This window comes from Globicephala melas, chromosome 5, assembly GCF_963455315.2.
Source record: "Globicephala melas chromosome 5, mGloMel1.2, whole genome shotgun sequence".
NCBI classification, from domain to species: Eukaryota; Metazoa; Chordata; class Mammalia; order Artiodactyla; family Delphinidae; genus Globicephala; species Globicephala melas.
In genome coordinates, this window is record NC_083318.1 from 107,438,090 (window position 1) to 107,457,232 (window position 19,143).

A 19,143-nucleotide genomic window follows, 5' to 3' on the forward strand; every position below is an offset into this window, starting at 1 on the left:
GAGAAATTACTTTCCTAACTAACGCTAATTATGATTAAAATCATTATAATGTGTGATACTAAAGTTCTTCTATACTTTGAGAAATACAATTTTACTCAGTTATTTCCAGGTCCAATATTGAAATATTTTTATATAAATGATAGGTTTCACTTAATATTTAGCATGCAACTGTTTTTAAATTTCACAAAAGTAATCTTGAAATGTTCATAGGCAGTCTTTTACAAAAACCTAGTATTGTATCATGAACCAGGCTTCTTTTTACTAAATATAATCTTTTTAGAATAAATTATAATTTATAATATTTTTAAATAATGGTAACAGCAAATATCTCTAAAAGATGTATCCTGGTCCCTTTGAGCTCCTTGAACAATAGTTTGAAAAAAATAAAGAGAGCCTAAATGTAATTCTGAAAACGTTAAAAGAAACACTTGCTTTAAAATTCATAAGTGAAAGTAAGATTCTGTAAATATCAGTTTCATAGTATTTGACACTAAACAAATCTTAAAATAGGCTAAACTTGGATAAAAATACCATGTGTACCTTTAAAACACGCTTGGTCTCCTTGGAAACAAACACATCATTCAATACAACACCACGGTCAAAATGGTTGAGGTACCACATTGACCAAAGCCCCGATGTGTTCTCATGAGTCTCTATGTGAAACTGGGTGGCAGAAGAGTCCATTCGAAAATACCTGTGAACACAGGACATGCATGCCATCAGCCCTGTGTGTACAACAGCTGTTAGCGTGCGAATGAGCCTCTAACTGCAAAAATAGTAGCCACATAACATGTCAGAGAACAAATGTAAGTACTGGCAAGGACCAGACAAGTTGCCTTCTTCAACCTTCCTGCCCACGAGTGGAGCATCTGAAGGCCAGAGGGTGCAATGGAGCCAGGACCAGGATGGCTCACAGAGGCACCAGGCAAAACCAGGACCCAAATGTAACTCAGAAACTGTGCAGGAGTACTTCTTCCTTCTCCCACATGTGGCCGCCTGGCCTGGATCTGATCCACAACCTCCGTCATTCAGCTTCTTCCCTCCCATCCTGCAAACCACCCCTTCCTTCCTACTAGCTGTGCTAATGTAGGGAAGGCAAGTCCAGAGACAGAATCATGCAAGTCTCCGTTATATTTTTAAATCATCTCTAGATGGAGGGGGTGGAGGGGAACCACTCAATACCAGAGAAAGCGAAATTCACCCACCCTTGAGACACAGGAGAGGAGAGGCACGCTTTTAGTGTCGGAGTGTTTTTTTTCTTCCTGTCTTCTCTCATCCCACTGTCACAGGATGGAGCTGTTTAGAGGTAGGAGGAAATAAATGTGAAGTATCAGTATCTTTTCTTTCATTATGCCCAAACAAAAACAAGATAAATGTTTTATTTGTAATGTTTTAGTTCCTTCACTCTTCTGGCTCCAATAAAATCCTTTCTTGAACACTATCTTTCCGCCTTCCTGGCTGCGTGCCCAGGAAGTTACGGAGAACGTGGTGTCTACCTACCCACCCCTCTTTCCTAAAGCAACCTCTCATTTCTTCTTTGGCGGGGGGAGCAGGGGGAACACAGTCAACGCTTTGTGGCTCTCCTTTTACAAAGATCTTAAGTAAGAGGCAAGTCCTTAGGTCTGCAGAGATGACAAAAGTGAACAGTGAAGAGGCGTGGTAGAGGTGTGAGTGAGAAAGGAGCAGCTCAACCTGAGAGCACGGAGGAGATCATAGCCAAAGTGGGCCCGCGCTGCAAAACACTGCTGAGGTATCAAATCACTTTCAAGTATTCCTTGAGCCATGGCAGGACATCAAAACACTGGTACTGAATTCTTGACTCTGATACTAATACCCAACTCTTTTTTTTCTTTTAGCTATATATATGGTTCCCCCCAAACTTCAAACACTAACAAAAAGATGTGAAAATAAAAGTCTACCTTTCCCCCTGACTTCCCCATTACCTTAGACAAAGGAAACAACTGCCAACAGACTCCCAAGCATCCTTCCAGGTGCTCTAACATATACAAATACACAGATACCCTTAGAAGAACGACACTGCTGATACTGCACGCCCACGTATGCTTCTTAACACCTGCAGACGCTAGCCCCCCCGCCCCCGGGGATGAACTACAATTCTCTGTCAGTGGAGGCTTATACTGTTATGCTGCCGCAAACAATGCATATTCCTATGTTACAGTTTTGAACATCTAAAGTGTATCTCTAGATAACCTTCTAGAAGTAGAATTAAGGATCAGAGAGCACATAGGCACATCTTCAATTTTCACAGAGACTGCCAATTTTCCCTCCCAAAAAGGCTGCATCAATTTATACCCATGTCAAAAATATGAGGTTTTTTTTCTTCCTAATCATTACCAACACAGAATATTAACATTCTGTTTGACCTTATAGATCTAAGTCATAAATTATACCTCATGTATTGCTTTAAGTTAACATTTCTTTCAGTGTAAGTGAGGTGGTGCTTGTTTTCTTATGTTTAAAATGCATTTCTTTACAGAAATCTTTTGAACTATAAGTAAGACCCTGAAGATAGGATTGGGTTTATACTCGCTAGACATTCTGCATTGATTTCTACACAAAGAAACAAACCTGGGGCAGCTCAACCTCTCTGTGAAAGCAGTATGTCCATCAGACTCATATACAACCTGGTCTTTCAAATCACCAACTGAATTACGATCTATAAACTCAAAATCCTGCACATGGGGCAGAACAAAAGCAGCATCACCATCACTTCTTCCATCACGCTACCTCTTATAACTGTTAAGTCTGTGGAATTGAAACCGAGCCCATTCACTTCCTAAAGACTTGCCTACGCTGTAGTTGTGAGTCATTTCACAGAAAGAACTGCAGGGATAACAACTGGATAATGAAAATAAAAAGACAATCTCCAATATTTTTAAAATCCGTACCTTTGCAAGTAAAAGAGGCAATTTTTGTAAAGTTTGTTGTGGAAGTAGGTAGGAGTACTGGTTCAAACTGCAGAGACAGGGCATCTCTCTGTGAGAAATGATGTACATCCTGTAACAAAAAACAATCCACAGTACTGCTCTTAGCTGGAGAAGACTGATCCAGTTTGAATCAACCCTGTTAAAATGACTAAGTAGCTCAGACTGGCATACAGAACAACTGCTCAGCAGATGTGCCTGTGATGGTACGAAGGGGTGCTGACAACCTTCGTCCAAATATGGGCTCGAGCAAGGGAGAATGGGTTTAAATGAAAGCAAAAAATAATAGAGACAAGTGTTTTCTCCAAAATCTTCACGTTCTGCAATTAAATACACACTTGTAAGTTTAAACTACACTTTATGAAAGTATTTACAATTACCTGTATCCATAGAAGGCTGTTTCCTGAATGCAGTATATACATGTTCACTGCCGAATCATCTGTCCAAAAGAATCAGTGCAATGAGGTTAGAAGAAAGGGCCATCTCATCCTCACACCTTAATATAGTAGTTAAACCATCACATTACACATCTCTATAAAAAAATGTAACTCACTTTTCAACAAAATTGAAGTGAGGAGCTATTTTCTGTTGATTAAGTCACAAGAAAAAGGACCTTGGCAAAAAGATTGACCTGTCAACACAGGTTCTCTAAATGATGAGCTACCAGTGGAAAAAGTCTGAGTTTAGGGTCATAGTACTACTCCCTTGGATGAAACTAACCAACTGGACAGCTTCAAATAAAGTTAAGGTCTCCTATTGATTAGACAGCTCCTCATTTCCTTATTTGACAACCACACTTGGGAAAAATAAAACCCTGGATCTCAAAATGCAGGCTTCCCTTTAATCCTCACCAACAGAAGTGCTCCCCATCGGACACGAGTCTTTTCTACACTGATGTCTACCTGGCCATTCTGGGAATCACCAGAAACTATGAACCCAAGGACAGGAAAGATCTCCTGCTGACCCATGTCTACTACAGCCAATTCTGAGGACTGGAAAGTAAACAATGTTTGACCAACAATTAAGACTGCCAATTTAAAACTATATTTTGGTACCATTTCTTTCTCTGAATGTGTATATGTGTGTACATACACACACACTCTCACTTACCAGAACAGTCTTGATAACCAATGGATAAGAGCAAACCCTACATGATAAATCACATGGATCATACGTGTCTCCTACAAAATCTCTCAGAAACTTAAACTGATAAACTAGGTTATTTTTGGTAAGTAGGACACACAATTTCAAAGATAAAGTTCATAGAAATGAACACTGAAACTCACACTACTCTTACTGACCAGGCATCCAGGAATAAGCAGCAGACAACCAACTATTAGAAATATAAACAGCATGATTTGGTCAACTGAGCTTCTGCAAATCAGTAAAACAGAAACAAGAGACACAAGACTTCAAATACTTCGTGAATATTTATATTAGATTGTCGTGCCCATTTAATTAGTTTACTATCTTCAGAACGCCAAGAAAAATTCTTCCCAGGGAAACACAGAATGGTTTGCCGTTGCCACTTAATTTATTATTTATTTATTTGTTTGTTTGTTTATTTATTTTGTTGCTGCACGCGGGCTTTCTCTAGTTGCAGTTAGTGGGGGCTACTCTTCGTTGCGGTGCATGGGCTTCTCATTGCGGTGGCTTCTCTTGTCGCAAAGTATGGGCTCTAGGTGCACGCGCTTCATTAGGTGTGGCACGCAGGCTCAGCCTGTGGCACACAGGCTTAGTTACTCCGTGGCACGTGGGATCTTCCCGGACCAGGGCTCAAACCCGTGTCCCCTGCACTGGCAGGCAGATTCTTAACCACTGCGCCACCAGGGAAGTCCGTTGCCACTTAATTTACCCCAAAATAATACAGCCTTACTAGCAGGTGCAGATTGAGAACCAGTTACTACTACACTGTGCTAATAATGAAAGCAAAGGCTCTCTGTCTTGGATTGCAATGATACGATCTATAAGTAAATGATATAGAATGATGACACAGGTTAATCAAAATATGTTGTAACAGAAAAGTTTAAAGATTCCACCTTACCTGAGGTCTCAGATTTATCTGTAGCTACATAAATAATAGAGAGATGATCTAACAAATCTTGTGTGTTTTCTTCAAATTCTTTCGAGGCGTTTTCCATTGTTACAATTATGCTCATTTGTAGCCGTAAAACATCGTCTGATTCCACATAGCAACTCTGAGATCGGAGGGATGGAGAAAAAGGAAAAACTCAAAAATATCATCTGAATTTTTTCGTTTTGAACTTCACAGGGAAAAAAGCACTTAAGGTAAGGGCATGTGCATTTCTGAGAACAGAACATGCTGTTTTATCTTTTATTTCTAAGCAAAGAGGCAGGAAGGAAGGCAGGAAGAAAACACTAAATTTTTTATTTTACCTTTAGTTGCTGACACACTTTATTATGTAAACTGCATTCCAGTTGCACTTGCAAGAGGCTAGTGTTAGTGGTTTCTGCCTAAAAGCAGAAAAAAGGGGAGTAAGAAATTAAAAGGAAGCAAAAGGCACAATCTACTGTCAGTAATAAACAATCTACCATTTATTCAGAAAGGACATTTCTTCATTCATTCACCATATATTTGAACGTCTGCTAAATGCTAGGTAAAATTCAATTTACTGGAAATACAATAGTGAATAAAACAGAGAAAAATCTTTTCTGTCACTGAGCTTACATCTAATGGAAATCATAAGCTCTCCCTTGGGCAACGTGAAAATTCCTATTATGGCAATAAGCAGATAAATATGTTCTCAATATACACAGGAACACTGTCGTTTGGCATTTCTTATACTTTTCAAATATTTTGTTCCAACGTAGGAGTCTGCTCTTATTTTAAAGTAGGTTCACCCAGTAAGAGCCAATCAACGGTTCTGACGTCTGCCTCCCATCCGTAGAGTGAGCTTAGACGCTATGAGAAAACCACAGGAGATGCCCAAAATTCAACCGGCTATCATTTTTCACGTGTGGAAGAGACGTGGATGGAAGAGACAAAAGTATACGCAAAGACTGCAGAATTTCATAAAGTTCAAAGATCTTAACAGCCACATGGGATGATATCGACATATTGTGAAGACAAAGAAATGCAAAGTCAATCCAGGGATACAGCCATTTGGGTGGGAGGGCGGGGGCAGCAGACGGCGAATACACAGAGAAGGCAGGTAGTGCAGCACATGAGTCTAAAGGATCTCCGCTGTGAGATTTCCCCTTCTGTTCAGTGTGACGTGTCTCGCATAGTGGTTATAATCAAGGCACTTGGCTTGGCAGTCACAGTCGGAACACCCGAAAATCTCAGCAAGGTAAGAAGGCATCCCCCAAATCCTCGGCTGACTTTCGTTTTACGTGGAATCACCACAATTACGTTTAATTTGTTAGATTTATAAGAACTACCTAAGTACATTATATAAAAACACATGCTTAACCACTTCAATTAGCAATTAAAGTACAAAACAAGAACAAAACACAGTTGATCCTCTGTTCCACGGATGCAGACCGGAAGGAACTTGAGCCTCCTTGGAGTGTGGTATCCGAGGGGGGTCCTGGATCCATTCACCCACAGATGCCGAGGGACCAGAGCACATTACTTTTTTTTTTTTTTCACATTACATTTTAAAGTGTAGTAAAAAATAGTTAGGGGGTTTAACCAAGCTTGTAAATAGGACCAAACATTAACCAAAGGCTCTTTTAAAAAGTAATTGCAGGTTTCCCTGGCGGCGCAGTGGATAAGAATCTGCCTGCCAACGCAGAGGACACAGGTTCGATCCGTGGTCCGGGAAGATCCCACATGCCGTGGAGCAACTAAGCCCGTGCGCCACAACTACTGAGCCTGCGCTCTAGGGCCCATGAGCCACAACTACTGAGGCCGCGTGCCACAACTACTGAAGCCTGCGCACCTAGAGCCCGTGCTCTGCAATAAGAGGTGCGCGTGCAGCAACGAAGAGTAGCCCCTGCTCACCACAACTAGAGAAAGCCCGCGTGCAGCAACAAAGACCCAACACAGCCAAAAATAAATAAATAAATAAATAAATAATGTTTTAAAAAAGAAACGTTTAAAAAAAAAAAGTAATTGCTAGTATCAGTTAGACTTAGAGTAATACCACCTGTAAACTGAACCTCAAATCTTAAAGAAGAGCTAGATCTTCGAATATGTTTTTCTGTGAGCAGGTCCCACATTAAAGACATACACAAAGAAAGCCCACTACTCCCTGAAGCTGCGTTAATCAAAGTTATAAGTGACCCCCTCGTATCCAAACCTGACAGAAACCTCTTTGGCCCAACACTTCTCTGCCACGTCGCCTTCTCTCGGTGTTCCTCCGTCCCCTTAGGCTCCTGCTTCGCTGGCTGTTCCTCCTCGGGCGCCAGCTGTTACTCACTCCAGATTCCACCTCGGCCCCCTTCCCTCTCTCCCGCGGGGGGTCTGCGACACGCTGAAGCCCCCCACGTTCATCTCAGCAGCGCAGGCCTCTCCGCACACCCACACAGGGAACCGGCGGCTGGGCGCCCCTCTGAATCCTCACCCACGCCCAGAGAGCCAGGTCCTTGCTGTGGGTCTCGTTACTCATAAAGTGGTTTAAGCCAGAAACCTGGAAACCAACCTCACTGCGCCTCCCTCACTCAGCTCCAGCAAACAGACCCAGACCCCAGGTGTGCTGACTGGACCTCCTCAGCAGCCCCTGGATCTGTTCACTCCCCTTTATTCCTAACAAACACCTGAAGGATCAGGGGTCAACTCGCTATGCCGGTAGGCCAAATCCAGCCTGCCAACAATTTAACTATAGGTCTTAACCTGACAAGGCAATTTTCTTGCCTAAAATACTCCTTCACATGTTGAAATTATGTTAAAGTTCAAAATTATGACTTTGAACATGATTAAAAATCCTATCTGCACAGTGATTTGATGTGATTTAAAGCCCAATATTTTGTCATTCTTGGTGACAAATTTATAATTTACTACGAATGAATTTATAATTTACCATGTTAAGTAAGATTCTTCTGTTAGCTGAAAACATAACAAAAATAAACTGCAACATTGTTTCGTTTGCTGTACAACATATTTCAGACTCCCACCAGGGGGAGTTCCTACACCTCCAAACGGCCCTTGAAGCATGCTGGTTTTTCTCAAAGAGAAATTTAAATGTTCATGTCTTTCTCTCCCAAAAGAACAAAAGTATTGCAATCTCGACTTAAAATCAGAAACTATAACCAAAACATGAGCCACCTGGGGCAAACACAGGCACACTGGGATTACAAATTACCTCTGAAAGGACCCCAGCTGTTTTGACATTTGTTTCGACCCCTTATGCAGAAGTGTGCCTGGGCAGATTATAAAAGAAAAACAAACAAAAACCTACTTCTCTACTTTTGAAACCTCGCACATTATTTTAATAAATTAATTCCTAAATTTGACAGCTAAAAGAAACAATAATTCCTTAGTAGTTTTTTTTAAGATTTTTTTTTTTTTTTGATGTGGACCATTTTTAAAGTCTTTATTGAATTTGTTACAATATTGCTTCTGTTCCCTGAGGCATGTGGGATCCCAGCTCCTTGATCAGGGATCGAACCTGTACCTCCCGCACTGGGAAGCGAAGTCTCAACCACTGGACCGCCAGGGAAGTCCCCTAAGTAGTTTTCACATAAGTGTATGATACTATTTTAGAAGATGGGAAAAGATGTGGTTTGGAGGGGTTAAATGACTTATCAAAGGTCCGAAGTTTAGTTAGTAGAAAAAGAGAAAAAAAAAAAAAAAAAACAGCAGTTCTTTTAACATAAGTCATCAGTATTTTTTCCAAGTAAATCTGAACAGGCCAAGTCTATTTCTCCTAGGTACTTAAAAGCCTAAAAATTCTTCAGCATGAAAATATGTCTTAGAAAACCATACCAGGAGATAATGTAACAGTCCAGAAAATAGCCCTGTTAAGACTTCTTTTGTATGGCATATATTTTGTGGAGAAGAAGTATGAATTTAGGGAATGGGATGAAAGAGAAAAAAAATCACCTTCCTCTACTTGCTAAAAAATTGGTCTTTGTGTACCAGGCCAGGGGCAGAGTGTGATTCTGGGGGTCTGTGTGCAATTAAACAGGAAAGAAAATGATAGACAAAGTTCTAAGTCATTTGAGATGACTTTCACTAACAAGAGTAAACCATAACCTGACAAGAGTATATGAGAGTCTATAATGCATTAATCCAGAGAGAATGAACAACAGATATGAAATTATGATGTTCCCAGTACTGATCACATATGAAAACCATTCATTTCAGGAACATAATGTATGAAATATAAAAAAAATTACTTAGATATATCCCAACCTGAGAGTTCTCCTTCTCATTTTTCTTCCCTTTCACAATTCTGAATGCTAAATTGTAGAGGCGCTTACAAAGGTAAGTCTCTTATACCCACATGTGTCTCAGGAACACAGAGCCCACATAAGCCACGTGACCATTCCAGCCAGTGGCCCACACATATGGTGCTACACACAATACATTCTATACAGCAAAGCATTTTGTATAAAATGAGTGCTTTCCTGGGTCCCTTCTGCACAACACTCACACTCTTTAACTGAACTCCTAATTTAGCGTCTCCTGCATAACAGACAGGCTCAGCTGAGTTCGGTTGCTTCACCCTAATATTAACCATCAGTTGTGTTTCAGCCCTCACCACTACCACTAACCTTCTGGTTCTCAGATCTGTAATCACTGAAACAATATCAGATCTGTAACCACTGAAACGATATCAGACCCACTCACGAAAATATTTGTAAAACCCTAAGAACTGGCTGAAATGAGTTGTTTTTATTTGTTTTAAAGGAAAAAGGGTTGAATATTAGCCATGAAAAGGAACGAAATTGGGTCACTTGTAGACATATGGATGGACCTATAGTCTGTCATACAGAGTGAGGTGAGCCAGAAAGAGAAAAACAAGTACCGTATATTAACGCATATATGTGGAATCTAGAAAAATGGTACAGATGAACCTATTTCCAGGGCAGGAATAGAGATGCAGACATAGAGAACGGACATGTGGACACAGTGGGGGAGGAGGAGGGTGGGATGAATTGGGAGATTAGGACAGACATATATACACTACCATGCATAAAATAGACAGCTAGTGGGAACAAGCCATAAAGCACAGGAAGCTCAGCTCAGTGCTCTGTGACGACCTAGACAGGTGGGATGGGGGGTGGGGTGGGAGGGAGGTCCAAGAGGGAGGGGATATGTGTACAATGAAGCTGATTCACTTCATTGTACAGCAGAAACTAACACAACATTGTAAAGCTGTTAGACTCCAGTTAAAAAAGAAAAGTGAATAGTACTTGGTCAGAGCAACAGATTTCTTTCCAATATATAATTTAATATTAGACATAAATAAAAATCAATTTTATCATTAAAGAAAAGCATATGTATCACATTTTCCCTTATCCACATCTTTTTGAAAAAGGCAGTGTGGCCAAGTGCCTTTGCAGTCAACATGGACTGAAGATGAAACCTTGGGGATAATCCCTACCTTTTCCAAGACTCAGCTTCCTCTTGTATAAAACAGTTAATGGACTCACAGCCATGCTACCAGCATTAAATGTGATACATATGCCAGTCACAGTGCATAAAGCAGGCCCTCAAAAGGGAGCATCAGCTTTTTCATTCACAGTTCATGCATTCATTTAGTCAAACTCCACAACAAATCATTTAAATGCTTCTAGGAAGCATTTTCCCCACATCAAAGTTGTTAGAAGGGAAACTCCTCTTCCCCAGTCCTTTGGTTTCCAAGAGAAGGGATTTTTTGTCTTAAACGTTTCAAATTCTTCTTGTCTTATTTCATAAATGGTTCAGAATCCAAGAAAAGAGAGAAGGGTCATTGACTGCACACCATCTCCCACCCCCCTGAAATGTGCCAAAAACCATTAAAGACAAAACACAATGTGGAGAACAAGTTAACACTGAAATATTAATACTTTTGGTCGGACCAAGCGGCAGTGGCCTGCGTTGTGCAATACCCTGGACTTCTACACTTTGGCAGCTGGCCCTTAACGACCACAACCTGGGCTGGCAGTTCCAGGACAGCCATGTGGGATTTCCACCTTGGTAGGTCACGCAGCGTACAGAAGTGCGATCCAAAGACAAGCAGCTATTTTTATAGAATTGGCTGCCGCTGGGCCTAAAGCAAATGGCAAGTGAGCCCTGAAGGCCTGGCTCAGCCCTTGAGCTTGGACCCACACTCGGCCCAAGTTCAGGCTCTGTGATGCAGGCTGCTGTGGCTTGCCCTTGAGCAATACAGCACGGCTTTGACCTAAGTAAGCATGGCACAGACAAGGATGTGAAAGAAAGGGTGTTGCAGTGGAAAACAGTACAGTGGTCCCTCAAAACTTTAAACACAGAATTAAAATATCCAGCAGTTCCGCTCCTGGGTTTACACCCAAAAGTGACAGGAGGGACTTGAACAGGTATTTGTACACCTATATTCACAGCAGCATTACACACAGTAGCCAAATGGAAACATCCCGAAATCCACCAATGGATGAATGAATAAACAAAACACGGGATATATATACAGTGGAATATTATTCAGCCTTAAAAGGGAAGGGAGGACTTCCCTGGTGGCGCAGTGGTTAAGAACCCGCCTGCCAATGCAGGGGACAGGGGTTCGAGCCCTGGTCTGGGAAGATTCCACATGCTGCGGAGCAACTAAGCCCGTGCGCCACAACTACTGAGCCTGCGCTCTAGAGCCCACGAGCCACAACTACTGAGCCCACATGCCACAACGACTGAAGTCCGCACATCTAGAGCCCGTGCTCCACAACAAGAGAAGCCACCACAATTAGAAGACCGCGCACCACAACAAAGAGTAGCCCACGCTCTCTGCAACTAGAGAAAAGCCCACGCGCAGCAATGAAAACCCAATGCAGCCAAAAATTAATTAATTAATTAATTTTTAAAAAGGGAAAGGAAGGGAATTCTGACACCTGCTACAACATGGAGGAACCTTGTGAGCTAAGTGAAATACGTCGGTCACGAAAGGACAAATACTGTATGAGTCCATGTACGAGGGGACCTAGAATATTCAAATTCATAGAGACAGAAAGTAGAATAATGTTTATTAGGGGCTGAGAGGAGTGGGTAATGAGGAATCACTGCTTAATGGGGGACAGAGTTTCAGTTTGGGCAGACGAAAAAGTTCTGGAAGTGGACGGTGGTCACGGCTGCATAGCACTGTGAGTATAATTAATGCCACTGAACTGTACACTTTAAAACGGTTAAAATGGTGAATTCTGTGTTATGCATATTTTACCACAAGAAAAGAAAAGCGAAAGGGCAGGGGAAGGAAAAACAAAACAAAAACAAAATGGTGTCCCAGTCAGGGCTCTCTCCTCAAAATAGAGAGAGCTTCCAGAATACTATCTGGTGTTTCTATAGCCCGATCTTGAAGAAACTGTTGGGTCCAACTCCAGGCAAGCAGTATAGACAGGCTGCTCCAAATTCTGTTCCTTTTTATGCCTTATCTTTATGGATACAAGTCGGAACTGTGAGAAGGTTTATTTTAAGTTCATGTGGTTGGTCCACAGACTCAAGAGTTCCCCTCCAAATCCCTGGCCCTACAGCTATTAATCACCTAAATGCTAACCGCTGCTTCAGATTTTCAAGATCCAAAGTGGAAGATACATAGATGGGGGCAGATTTTATAAATACAGAAGCAATAAGGATAATCTTATTAAAGAGATATGCTGTCATCTTGGGTTGAGTCAGAAAAGCAATTTGACAAAATTACTGCATGCACGAAGAAGGCAACCACTAAGGGCTGTCCTTGGAACGATTAGGCTCATTCCGGAAATCAGAAAGGTGCTAGAAGCTTAGAGCTTAGAACACTCTCTCATCTTCCTGTCAGGACAAGAGGAACAAAAACAAAACAACAAAAATAAGCAAGGCAGGTTGATGAAACAGGAGGCAGAGAGGGCCACCCTTTGGAGAAAGGTTGACATCTTGGGGAATAACTGGACAGAGCTGCAACAGAAAAGGAGACCTTGACACCCGGTTCAACAGACAGATACAGGGACAGCCTGGAGTCTAACTCAAGTGAGGGAGCAATATCTTTGTGCTTGTTTGAGCCTTAAAAAAAAAAAAAAAAAAAAAAAACCTCTAATAAAAGAAGACAAGCAAGATCTCAGAGGACTGGAATTGCTCCTCCTAAAGGAACCAGGATTCAGTTGTAGGAACTGTGGAGAAACACACTTCTAAAGCCAGGTACAAAACCCACAGTGAGAACAACTGAGGACCTACCCGCATCTCCAAAGACTGACACAGCTCTACCAAGGATTACACAAACTCTGGACAGGCTGTGAGGGGTGGGGGTAGCGGTGGAGATCGGAGATCAGAAGAAGATGCTCGGAGCACAGCAGGTGGAGGGACTGTCACCGCCTGTGCCCTGAGGGAACACACTTGCAAAGTTTATGGAATTAGGACTCAGTCTAAGAGAAGGCACAGCATCGAGGAAACCTACTAAAGGGGAACCAGGGAGAACAAGACAGACTGATGCCAGCCCTAAATTAGATGCTGGTCTATTGGGAGAGCGTCTCCGATGTAAGAGCACCCAATGCAAGGAATAGAAGAAGATTCGGCAGGCCCAGAACTTAGCAACTGTATCTCTCTTGCCTTGGGAGAAATCACAAGAAAATATCTAGAGGAACACCTAGAGGAAAAAATAGATTTAGACCAAAAAGGAAAGAAAAAGGTTTAAAAAAAAAAGAAAAAGAAAAAGGAATGCAGCAATTCCAGCAGACAGCAGTAGCTTACAAGCATTAGGGAAAAAGAGACTGGCAAAAGCAGCTGGTTAAACAGCAAGAAACTCATCTAAGCCTCCCTGACAGGAAAAGGGGACAGGAAGAGACCAGCACATCCTGCAGGCAGAACACAGCCTAGAGACAAAGAAGGGCACACGCACAAGCTGGAGGAGACAGCGCAGGGCTCGGGGGCCAGAAGCTACCGGCACTGGGCCCCAAGCTCCCCGAGTGTCAACAGCAGTTCCCCGCCAGGAATCTGCTGCGAACAAGCTCTACCTGAAACAAGCCGGACGAAAAGGGAAAAACCTTCCCAAAGAAGCAGGTTCCAGAAGCCTCTATGTGCTCCTGGTAAGAGGCAACGGAAACCACACCACAAACAGTCTCAAAGTCCCCACCCACAGATGTTCCATCCCTTAACAGAGCGGGGACACCACTCAGCACAGGAGCGCCGGAAACAAGGGCTCCCTGCAAAGAGGAGAGGACAGACACACCTGGTGACTGGACTGCCCGACCGCAAGGCTCTGACTCTGAGCACAGACCTGAGAATCTGAGCATCTCGGTGTCACTTCTGAAGGGAGGAGGTGGCTCCTCCCCAAACTCGCCTCCAGACAGACAACCTCTGCCCGCAGAGTTTAAGGGCGCAGGTCTTGGCCTCAGAACAACTGGCATGAGCTGAAGCTGAAACCAAGGTGATGGTTTCAGCCTTCCATCCCTCTCTTTGGCAAAGATGAAGTACTGGGAACAATTCTGCCCAAAATTAGTGCCTTGAGGGCTGGGGGGCATGTTTTCCAAATTTGGTGGATGTAAGGTTGATAATCTAATATTCCTGTGTGTCTTGTTAAGATTCTAGACTCGGGCTTCCCTGGTGGCGCAGTGGTTAAGGATCTGCCTGCCAACACAGGGGATACGGGTTTGAGCCCTGGTCCAGGAAAATTCCACATGCCGCGGAGCAACTAAGCCCGTGCGCCACAACTACTGAAGCCCGCGTGCCTAGAGCCCGTGCCCCACAACAAGAGAAGCCACTACAATGACAAGCCCACACACCACCACGAAGAGCAGCCCCCGCTCACCATGACTAGAGAAAGCCCACATGCAGCAAAGAAGACCCAACACAACCAGAAATAAAATAAAAGAAATAAATAAATTTATTTTTTTTAAAAAAAGATTCTAGACTCAAGCTCCACTTGAAACAAGCAGAGACAAGAGAGACTTAGTGTTGAACTACTATAATTTCTGAGAAGCCCTGGGGAAGCCACGCACATCCTGGCAGGGGGCTTTCCGAGAAGTCCTGGGCGGGGGGCGGGAGGAGTTACCCCAGCTGCATACAGGCATGGAGAAGCTCTCTGGCTAAGACCAAAAAAAAAAAAAAAAAAAGGAATTAGGGAGGACTTCAAATTCTCTGCATGTTAGCTCACAGGCCAACATAATTTGATATGGGACTAGAACCTTGAACTTTCATGTCTTGCCAAGGATTACTTCTCTGACTTTTAAGTTTCTCCCTGAGAGTTTCATAATAGGAGAGGGTTTATATACAAAAACTTTTTTACGTGATAAATGCATTCTAGCTATGTGCCAGATACTAGGTTCTAAGCGTTCTACATGTATTCATTTATTCGATAACTATAGCACTCCTATGAGGTAGCGCTATTGTCTGTTTTATAGATAAACTGAGACATGAAAGGGTTAGGTAAACGGGCCAAGACCACTCAGGACCGAGACTTTTACCCAGGTGGCCTGGTTTTAGAATTCACTTTCTTATTCACTTCACTATACAGTTCTGTGATGGGGCATCCTTATAAGGCTGGGTTGTTTTTTTTGTTTTTGTTTTTGTTTTTGAAATATCTTAATTCTGTTATTTGATCCCCTTTCAAAGCTCTGGTAAGCTTTATTGGATACTTGAAAAGAATCTGGGATGGGAAACAGATGAGGATATGAACGTCAGACCTGGGGCATAGTGTGGCTTTGGAGCAGATTACTGATGAATTATTATAATGCATCTCAGAGCTTTCCAGGGGAAAACTCAACTGTGCATCCCAGTGGTCCACAGAGGATCGACAAAGCAGGGCTGGTGCCAGTGGGAGAAGGAACAGGCTCAGGAAGGCAGGAGCACGGCCACGGGAAGTCTGCTCATCTCCGTGCAGAGAGGGAGGGCCATGGGCTTAACAACGGGTAAGCCCAAAGGGTCGAAAGTCTAAAACTGAGGAGCGGTATCAGGAAAGTAAACACTAAACACTAAATACTCCTGATACTCCTGTTCCTTTGCCCCAAGCCTTCCTCTCCCCTCAAGGTAGAGGCAGTTGCCTATGAGCGAGCCACAGACAATGACCCTGCACTGCAGGCAGGGTGACAGGGCGGGGGCTATTGGAGGAGTTGGTTTCTTTTCTCCTTCTCTCTACGTCCTGGGTAAGTGTGTTTGTCCTTGATTCAAACATCCCTTCCATAAGAGGAAATGCAGATGGTCAACAGGCACGTGAAAAGATGAATGCTAATCATCAGGGAAATGGAAGTCAAAACCACAATGAGATTATCACCTCACACCTGACAGAATGGCTATCCTCAAAAAGAGCGCAAATAACCAAACGCTGGTGAGCATGTGGAGAAAAGGGAACCCTGTTACACTGGTGGAGGGGATGTAAGTTGGTGCAGCCACTGTGGAAAATAGTATGGAGGTTTCTCAAAAAACTAAAAATAGAACTACCACATGACCCAGCAATTCCACTCCTGGGTATATATCCGAAAAATACTAATTTGAAAAGATACATACACCCCAATGTTCACAGCAGTTTTATTTACAATTGTCAAAATATGGAAGCAACCTAACTGTCCAACAACAGATGAATGGATATGGGTAAAGAAGATGGGGTGTATATATATATATATATGTATATATATATACACACACACAATGGAATACTACTAGCCATGAAGAAGAATGAAATTTGCAACAATATGGATGGACTTGGGGGGTATTACGCTAAGTGAAGTAAGTCAGACAGAGAAAGACAAATACTGTATGATTTCACTTATCTGAAACACAAAACAAACTAGTGAATAAAACAAAAAAGAAGCAGACTCACAGATATAGAGAACAAACTAGTGGTTACCAGTGGGGAAAGGAAAGAGGGGAGGGGCAAGACAGAGGTAGGGGATTAAGAGGCATAAACTATCATGTGTAAAATAAGCTACAAGGGAACACTGTGCAACACAGGGAATAAAGCCGATATTTTATAATAAGTATAAATGGACCATAACGTTTAAAAATTGTGAATCACTATACTGTACACCTGTAACTTATGTAATATTGTACATCAACTATACTTCAACTAAAAAAAAAGTCCCTTCCAATGGGCCACACCACAGTCTACCTGGGGGCCGCAAGTTAGCAACTCTGACCCTCTTACGTCAGCTGACACAGTATGTGGCTTATCAGTAATATAAATTTAGTTTTCTAGCTTCTGATTCTTATAGATCCACCAGTTCAGAACCTGAGGAAGAGAGGTGCTATCTATTTATTGGGCACTTTCAAGTCTTCTAACAAAGGTTTCTGGAATATTCTAATATAGTGAATGTTGGCAGAATTATAATTTCTTGCTTTTTAAGGTCATTTATTCAATTCTCAATCATTTATTTACTATGTGTTCTATGGCGAGGCTCTGTGCTAGGTGATAAGAAAACAAATACTGGTTAGGACACGATTCCTGCTCTTTAAGGAGCTTATAATCTTATCAAAGGAAAACACATACACAGAAACAAAAGCTTTTGCATACTATCCTTGCTAAGACACGGGTCTCTCAGGGCTTTCAGTAAGGAACTAGTCAATTCTCCAGGAGGCAAAAAAGGGACTAAGCAAGTGCTGAGTTAAAAAGAGGGTCCGAGGGTTTCCCTGGTGGCACAGTGGTTAAGAATCTGCCTGCCAATGCAGGGGACATGGGTTTGAGCCTTGGTCCGAGAAGATTCCACATGCCGCAGAGCGACTAAGCCCGGGCACCACAACTACTGAGCCTGCACTCTAGAGCCCGCGAGCCACAACTACTGAGCCCACATGCCACAACTACTGAGTCCACGCACCTAGAGCCCGTGCTCCGCAACAAGAGAAGCCACAGCGATGAGAACCCCAAGCACCCCAACAAAGAATAGCCCCCGCTCGCAGCAACTAGAGAAAGCGTGCACGCAGCAAGGAAGACCCAACACAGCCAAAAATAAATAAATAAATAAAAATTTTTAAAAAAAGGAGGGGCCGAGAAACTGTTCTCTCCTGGAACACTGTTCTGTCCTGCCCAGAGGGCAGAGATTTGAGAGAAGCAAATGGGGCTGATGGGGGGAGGAGACTCTGTGGGCTGGGGGTTTGGGGGGCAGGGGGAAGCCGAGGAAAGGGGAACACCCCTACCCCTGGGTACCTCCTGCAGCTTCACCAAGCTTCCTTCCTGTCTCCCATTCACCAGCCCTCTATCTCTTCCCAAACTCCCACTCCACTGAATCATTCTCACTGGAGGCTCCAATGAAAAAAAGAAAAAATTTAAAATTTAAGCAATTTCCTTGCTTTAAAAGCTGCATTCAGAGGCAAGTAGGTTAACAGCGTATATTTTCCTAACATACAGTAATAACTCTCCAGAGTCTGACAGACTAACATTTTTGTGTTAAAAAAGGTAACCTTTAGCAGGCAAATAAATGTTATTAAATATGTTATGTTCCCACCCAGATTTGTAGGAATTCTTAGCTATCACACCCAGAAAATCTGTGTATTTCATTTAACTTATCCTGTAAGACATCAGGAAAACAGGGCAGCCACAGCGGCCTTTAACCTTTCCCTGTTTTTATTTTCCATCTCCAGATCCTCGTTCAGACTTCTGCAACTTATTTGTTACTGAGAAACCTGCCCCTTTCCATTTCTCCTCTGTCGAACTGTGATTGGAAACGTTCCTCGTCCTCCTTCCCACACTGACTTTATAGCTTCCCTTCCAGACCACCGCACTTACTCGGCAGGGATCAACACCTAGGAGGCGAGTCCCCCGACAGCAACGTGGGGCACCCTCCCCGAGCCTGGCCGGCACCAGGCTCCACACAGGCTGGCACCGCAGGCCTCTCCAACACCTGTCCCGGGCGGGCAGGCAGGCACAGGGCCTGACGGCAGCACGCCAAAGCCAGGCTGTGCCAGTCTTAAAAGGGTAGCAACTCCTGGTCTGAAGTGTTATCAGACATCACACACAATCCCCAGAAATAATCTCTCCTTTACACAATCCGGTAACAGGATACTGCAGACACTCTGAAAAGTTCAGAAAGGAGGTGACAACATATTCTTCCTGCTCACCTGTGTTGAGTGTGACTGTGGTCTTGGGGCTTATTTCTGATTTTTCACTTCTCTGGTTTCCTGTGTTTTCTTATAATTACACTGTAATTTTTTATCGTCACAATCTCCTTT

The 19,143-nt window shown here is 42.9% G+C and overlaps 1 protein-coding gene across 3 annotated transcripts in view; it reads right to left on the reverse strand.

Moving 5' to 3' along the window:
• Positions 1–19,143, reverse strand: part of TMEM131L (transmembrane 131 like) — a 159,942-nt gene that overhangs the window by 53,769 nt on the left and 87,030 nt on the right. For all 3 annotated transcript variants that reach the window (XM_060299665.1, XM_030878277.2, XM_060299666.2), the window contains exons 8-13: positions 5,343–5,420; positions 4,990–5,143; positions 3,326–3,384; positions 2,910–3,018; positions 1,206–1,296; positions 541–694 (exon numbers count right to left, since the gene is read on the reverse strand). In XM_060299665.1, coding sequence (XP_060155648.1) covers positions 541–694; positions 1,206–1,296; positions 2,910–3,018; positions 3,326–3,384; positions 4,990–5,143; positions 5,343–5,420 — 645 coding nt within the window. The remainder of the gene's footprint in view (positions 1–540; positions 695–1,205; positions 1,297–2,909; positions 3,019–3,325; positions 3,385–4,989; positions 5,144–5,342; positions 5,421–19,143) is intronic.